Source organism: Otolemur garnettii, unplaced genomic scaffold (genome assembly GCF_000181295.1).
Source record: "Otolemur garnettii isolate 467f Iridium unplaced genomic scaffold, OtoGar3 scaffold00247, whole genome shotgun sequence".
Taxonomy (NCBI): domain Eukaryota; kingdom Metazoa; phylum Chordata; class Mammalia; order Primates; family Galagidae; genus Otolemur; species Otolemur garnettii.
In genome coordinates, this window is record NW_003852642.1 from 378,521 (window position 1) to 386,246 (window position 7,726).

The following is a 7,726-nucleotide window of genomic DNA, read 5'->3' on the forward strand; positions in this document are numbered from 1 at the left end:
CCAGCTGACTGCAAAGAACTGTTTACATTTTCTGTCTATGAGGCAAAAGTGTTCTTAGAAGGGATGATGCCCACAAGAGTCTGGAATCTTATTTTATTTACTCCAATGAAAAATACTTTGAAAATTTTAACTATGTACATGTAGCCTCAAAATATGCCACAAACTATCTAATTCTCTATAACCAATATCAACTGATATCAACTAACAAATTAGAAACTTAAATACAGAACTAGCAAAAAAGCTTCATTTTACTCAATTGTCCAAATTAGAACAACCAGAGAAAACAGAAAAAGGTAATAGGCATGTGCTTGAAAGCACTTAAAAAACTAACAAGGCACAGACAATCTAGAGGACCAGTATTTTGAAGGAAAGCCAGAGACCTAAGCTCTGCATTTGGGTTCTTGTTCCTTTAAAGGTGTAGAATGATTCTAAAGGACCCTTAAATGAAAGCCTGAGGATCTGGGAGGAACTTTCTGTAGATACTTTACTCTGAGGGAAGAGTGAAATTCAAGTTCTCTACCAAAAGAAGAGCTTTTGGCTTTGCAACAGCCAAGTTTTCATTTGAGACCCATTATAGGGTTTCTTTAGTCTCAGAGTAGGGAGATTATGCAGTAGCTGGTCCTCAAAGGCACTCAAGCCCAGCCTGAATCATCGAATTTCTTGATTGTGTTCATGTTATTGTGGTCTGTCCTTTTTCAGTCCTAGTTGCCAGCTAGGAACCCAGGGAATCCTCTCTTAAAGAAGAATACATTGTGAAAAATCTTGAATTATCTGACTATTTATTATATGCAAAATATAACTATACTTTGATATTTTTAAGGCACAATTGAATGGCAAGAGCAATATAAGCAGGCATAGATAATTCAAATAGTGAAAAACAAGCATTTCAAAATAAGCTTAGTATGTACAAAATATTAGAGTAAATGCTGCATAATAAGTTTGAAAACTATAATATACTGAAGTCTATATAGTTCTTACTAAAATTAAGAACCCAATGATTGCCTTTCACAGGAGATTAGAAACATAGAGAATTAGTAAATTAGAAGAAAGATTAGAAAAATATATATAGACCCATACTGACAGTTCTCAAGTCAGTGCAGAAAATATAGTGTAAAAGAGGTGTAAGGAATAAGGTACAAAACTCTAAGACACATTTAATTGAATTATAATTCCTGAAAGAGAGAAGAAAGAGAATAGGTTAGCCAAAATATTTGAAAAGATACAGCTGAAAATTTTCTAAAACTATTGAAACACATTAAGATGTAAATTCATATGGTGTTAAAAGTTTCATATAGAATATGTTTTAAAAAGAATAATTATTTAAAAGGACAAATAGGAAAGGTAAAGCATAATGAAACCAAAAGACAAAAAGAAAATATTAAACACATAGTGTATTCAAAAGATAACAATAAGACTGACAGCCTATTCCTTTAAAGGAAGTGGTAAAAACCAGAAAATAAAGAGACTACATGGCTCAAAATAAAAATAAACCTGTGAATAGAACTAAATATAATTTTTAAAATCTTATAGAAACAGAAAAACTGTAGCAATTTTTCAGACCAAAATAACAACAATAAAAGAATACTTAAGAGATTTTGTGACTAGCCAAATGATACTGTACAGTCCAGGCATCCTCAAACTACAGCCCGCGGGAGACTTGCAGCACCCCAGGACATTTATCCAGCCTGCTGGATGTTTTTGTCACTGCTACCTGTCCTGCTTAGCAGCTGACTCGTGACGGGGCCCACAGTCCGCCCTTCCAACAGTCTGAGGGACAGTGAACTGGCTTCCTGTTTAAAAAGTTTGAGGACCCCCGGTTGAAGACTGATCTTCAGGAAAAAGGAAAAATCTCTGAAATAGAAAGAAGGAAATGCAGGCAATAATGAAGACTATGAGAAAGAGGACGCATAGAAACAAACCAAAGTGAATATTAACTCTAAGTCACCTTTATAAATATAAAGCAAAGAGAAAGATGATGTATTTAAATCCAAATATACAATTAATTTTTTATTTCAAAAATTTTGCGAGGTGTAAGTATTTTTTTTTTTTTTTGTTACATGGAGGGATTGTACCATGCTGATGTCAGGGCTTGCAGAGTATCTGTCACGAGAATAGTGTGCATTGTACCTGATCAGTAGATTTTTATCTCTCACCCCTTCCCATCTTACCTACTTTTTAGTTTTCAATGCCATTACACAACATTATGACCATATGTATCTCTTATTTAGTTCCAAATTGGTCCCCGGTTCTATTCAAGTTTCTGCAAAAGACATTTCATCCCCTTTTGTGGCTGTCTAGTATTCCATAGTGTGTGGGTGATATTTTCTTTATCCACTCATCAAGATGGGCACTTATGTTCACCTTTATAATTGTGAATTATGTTGCAATAAATATTCCATTTCCGATGTCTTTTTTAATAAAATGCCTTGTCTTCTTTGGGTGGATACCAGAGGTGGATCTGCGTATACCAGTGGATCCCAGTAGTGCTGGATCAAATGGTTAAGTCTACTTTTAGTTCTCTGAGGAATTTCCACACTGTTTTCTGTAGTGGTTGTACCAGTTTACATTATCACAACAGTATTTACATATTTCCTTTTCACTGTACCCATGCCAATATCCATCTTTTTTTGATATTTTAATGATGGGAAAAATTTTAATTTGAAAAAAAATAAGTGGAATAAGCATGCATATTGAATATAGAAAGAGTTACCAAAATTATTCAGTAAAAATTCAGACTCTAATAACTCAAAAATTCAAGGACATAAGTACTTGAAAAAGTTTATGAAGTGGAAGCTGTGTCCCAGATTTTGTTCAAGGAACAGGGATCACAGAAGCAACTAAGTAACTTTCCTGATTTTTGGAAACTTTCAGACCAATGAACATAAACAGATAATTAAGCATGATTTTTCTCTGATCATTTGATAAAACTAAAAAATTTAAAAGCTACAAAAGTGAAGGACTTAGTTATGTAAACTCCGGTACAATCAAATGTCTGATATTATTCAATGAATAGTGTTAATTTGGGGAAGAACTTGAAATGATTTAAGAAATCTCCATGTAATAACAATACGGATAAAATAATAATACACATGTCCTATACAAATTATATACAGTGTGATTTACCAGGGAAAAGAACTCATTTCCCCATAGGCTTGACCTTTCATAAATCCAGAGCAAAGAAGGAAGGAAGAACAATGAGTTCTCTGACTACATGTTTTCTGCCATAGTAGGGGTGATGAGGTTTTATTTTAAGCCTGATTGAGAGAGAAATTTTTGCAGATTTATTGAATAAGATCTCATTCAAATAAAACATAAGTTTGGCTCTCTTTATTGCCTGGTAATACACTAAAATGGCAGGTAAACAGTGGAATTAGCATATACAGCTGACATTGCTCTTGATAATGATATTTCCCAAATTATCTAGTGTCAAGCTCTGCATTGAATTGTTTGAAGCTCAGGGACATCAGATGATGTTAATTTTACTTTTGAAAGGAAGAGTCTGGCTCTTGTTTAGAAGGCTATGAAATGGGAGTATTGAAAAATAAACAGGTATCACCTGATATTTTAAACTACCTGGGAAGATTAATGGATAATCCTTATGAAAATATGACACAAAACAAAGCTGCTTGGCTTGAGTAACTAGTGAATTCCCAATTGGAAAAATAAGTTGTATTCTGTTATTTTTCTTCATGTTCTCCCTTGTTCACTCAGATTCTTTTTTTATACTTTGCCTCCTTATGATTAATATTAAAAGTCTGAAACATTATTCCTCTATCTTAATATGTTAAGAATTATGAACAATCTTCTATACTAATGTACTATGTATCTTACAAATAGAAAATAAAATATATATTTCAAATTGTAATATGGTCTACTTTTATGTGAAGAATGAATCAAGGTATTACATGTTGTTTTTTATTTTATGCTTCTGAAATCTGGAATAAGCACAACTAATTCTGAAAAGAAAGAAACATGAACAAATCTTCAATTAACTAAAATAATTTATGGTGTCAACTACAGTTCATGAATTTAGAGTCTCTCTATAAATCTTTATAGGCCTACCTCCCAATAAACGTATGTTTTCCTGAAAAATTTTGAAAATCTTAAAAATATATTTTGCTACTTGGAAGTGTTCACACAATCAATTTTTGCATTGCACACAAGTTATTAAATCTGGGAAAAATTTACAATAGGTAAATAATCACACATGGCTTTCCTGGAGGGTGCAACTCTTCCTCAAGAATAAGTGATACATTCCTTTGCCATCTCATTTTCTTTTTCTGGTCCAAAGTTTCTTCATGGCATTTTTCATCTCTGCATTTCTCAGAGTATAGATTAAGGGGTTCAACATAGGGGTGATTATTGTGTAAAATACAGTCAAAAATTTATCAATGGGTAAAGTAGAAGGAGGTCTCACGTACATAAAAATACAAGGGACAAAGAAGAGGACCACCACAGTGATGTGGGAGCCACAGGTAGACAAGGCTTTGCGTCTCCCTTCCTGGCTAAGATTCTTCAGTGAGTGCAGAATGACCCCATAGGAGAAGAGTAAGAGCGTAAAGATGACCACAGAGACGGTTCCATCATTGGCAACCACAGTGAGGCCAATGACATAGATGTCAGTACAGGCAAGCTTTAGTAAGGGGTACATGTCACAGATGAAGTGGTCGATGACATTGGGGCCACAGAAGGGAAGGTTGTAAACACAGAGAAGGTGAGCTATGGCATGCACAAAACCTCCAAAGCAGGCTAACAGCAGTAGCAGGACACACACCCGTTGGTTCATGATTGTTAAGTAATGCAGGGGTTTGCAGATGGCCACGTACCGGTCATAGGCCATGGCAACCAGGATCAGAATCTCAGCACCACCAAATAAGTGTCCTACAAAAAGCTGGGCCATGCAAGCTTGGAAGGAAATGGTTTTCTTCTCATAGAGTAAGTCTATAATCATGTTTGGGGTCACTGTGGTGGAATAAACAGCATCCATGAATGACAAATTGCCAAGGAAGAAGTACATAGGGGTATCCAAGGTTGGACTGACCACCACGGTCACGACAATGAGCAGGTTGCCTGTCATTGTCACAGCGTAGATGAGCAAGAACACCACAAACAATATTTTCTGGCCCTGAAGGTTCTCAGTGAGCCCCAATAGGACAAACTCGGTCACATTGTTCCTTTGTTCCATGTGTCCTTCTGTGTGTCTTTATTTCAGTATTTAGTGAAAAATTACCTGCAAATGTAATTATCAATAATAACTTCATGAAATTTTAGGATATTTTGTTTATGCATTCAACAAATAGGTATTATGATTTCTTGTGTTACAGAACTCTCTGAGATTATAAGAATACAGTGCAGATTAAACACAATCTCGAACCTACCCATCTTAGACAAATGGAGAGAGAAATAACTAAGTAGAAATGCTTGTGGAAAAAGGGCAGATTATTAAATCAAGGAGCCCATAATAATTAGATTTCTATCTAGACTCTAATAAAATTGAACATATAGCTAATACTATAAAAAGAAAATTAAAATAGGTTAAAGATTTAATGTAAAACTAAAGCAGGATATACTGTATATTTACTTTCAAATGAATAAAAAATCAATTTTTCCTGGCATTGTCTTAGTTATTGTGTTAAGACATTTGTATTCTACACCTAGGAAATTTCAATATACCCTTGTAAGATGCACCATAGGTGTGGTCCCACCAATGAAGGCTATGTTGTCCACTTTGATCAAAGCATTTCAAATTGCATGTAAAACCATCACATTGTACCCCATGATTGCATTAACATACACAGCTATGATTTAACAACAAAAAAATGAATTTCTCTACATACTAAGAGTGGAAGAACGTTCTTAATTAGTAATTGAAATCCCAGATGAATATATTTGACAATATCAAATTTTTTAAAGAATTTAGGAAAGGCTATCATAAAGTCAATAGAGAAAAGTAATTTGTAAATTTAAAGATTTACTTTTTAAAGGACATACACACAGTCAATATTTAAAATAGACAAAAGGCTCTAAGAAATTAATAAACAAAACACAAATAAAACCAATAGTAAAATGGACAAATGATATAAACCAGTAATTGAGGGGAAAAAATCCAAATCACCAAAAAACATATGATAGGTTGTTAAAGTTCACCTATAAAAATAAAAAATAAATATTGCTTCATTTTGGTTCTTTATGTGCATATCAAAATATCACTTTATATTCATCAGACTTACAAAAATGTTTTAAAATAATAGTAGCTATAAGTAGCAAAAATGGAAAGGGCATTTTCTTACACTGATAGTGAACATGGGAGTTCTATATTTTAGGAACACAATTTATCAATCTCTGTTGAAAATAAAGACATTTTCCAATACAACAATTACACTTTAGAATCTATCCTATAGATGTTAAAACCCTAGTACACAAAGACAAATGCATGGCATGTTTTGTGGCCTTATTTATAATGGCATAAAACAAGAAAAAACAAAATAAAAAATGTTAAAGAGAATGCTAATCAATAGAGAAATAGTTGACTAGAACACAGAATATATTAAATGGAATAAAGCCATTTAAAAGAATTAATTACAGCTATGCAAGTACTCCCACAAGAAAGACATAAAGCATAAAACTGCACAATATGATATTATTTTCATAATAGCATGTATGTCTACATTTTTAAATACTTGTATATGATTAAATGAGGATGGGAAAATATTGAAGAGTTTATATTTTGGTGTTGTAAGCATGGCTTACATTTTTGCTTGTGATTCAGGGAAAGGCAAGAAGTTGTATGTGAAACAATAAAAATATCAGAGGGAAGAAACCCAGCCAGAAAAAGAAGGTTGGGGAAGAGGCAGGAAGAGACGAAGGGAGGAAGAGAAAGAGAAAGAGGGAAAGAAGACTTGACACACACTCATATACATTATATCATAAGTAGTATCAATATTCACTAGCCTGCCTACCTCTTAAAGTAATGCTAGTAATAACAGCCTGTCTCTCTCTAAGTCTCTGTTGACATTCACTTCAACCTGACGTCACCTGCTCTAGATCGTCTGTGTTCCTTACTATGGCCATCCTCTCTGCTCGGGCATTAGATCTCATGCTCTTAAGAACAGTGTTCCTGGGCAGCACCTGTGGCTCAAAGGAGTAGGGCACTGGCCCCATATGCCAGAGGTGGTGGGTTCAAACCCAGCACCAGCCAAGAACTTCAAAAAGAAATAAATAAACAAACAAACAAACAAAAACAATGTTCCTGCAATTTTCTCCTCCATTTCCTACATAATCAATTTTACTTCCTATAGTGCATTTGTATATATGCACTATATACCAATGCGCGCACACACACACACACACACACATACATAATTATATGTGCTATTTATACACACACACATATATATATAGTACACATTCATGCTTTCAAAATCTATTCTTTGACCCCACATCTCTTTTAAGCAAGCATCCCGGCCAATTGTCAGTTTTTCTTTATGAAAATATCTTCATGTTGGTGTGCCTAATGGTCAATTTCAGTTCTCTTCTTACTCAACCTCTCCTTCCTAGGAAGAGAGGAAATCAGTTCACCTAAGGATATTCCGCATCCGTGTTTATTGCAGAACTATGCACCAAAACTGTGAGAGGATGGATAGACTAAATAAACATTTCGAGGTTAAAAGAAAAGTCAGCTTGGTGGGAATGAGAATTGTGAATTAAGATCAATATCTGCAATTTG

At 34.1% G+C, this 7,726-nt stretch overlaps 1 protein-coding gene across 1 annotated transcript; it reads right to left on the minus strand.

Annotated features, from left to right (window-relative positions):
- Positions 1-2,346: 2,346 nt before the first annotated feature.
- On the minus strand, positions 2,347-5,185 carry LOC100959934 (olfactory receptor 4A15-like; the record flags this gene model as incomplete). The annotated part of the gene is made up of 2 exons (XM_012813134.2): positions 4,276-5,185; positions 2,347-2,375 (listed from the first exon to the last, which is right to left on the minus strand). Coding segments are annotated over exons 1-2 (939 nt in total), but the record flags the coding sequence as incomplete, so codon positions are not given.
- Positions 5,186-7,726: the final 2,541 nt, after the last annotated feature.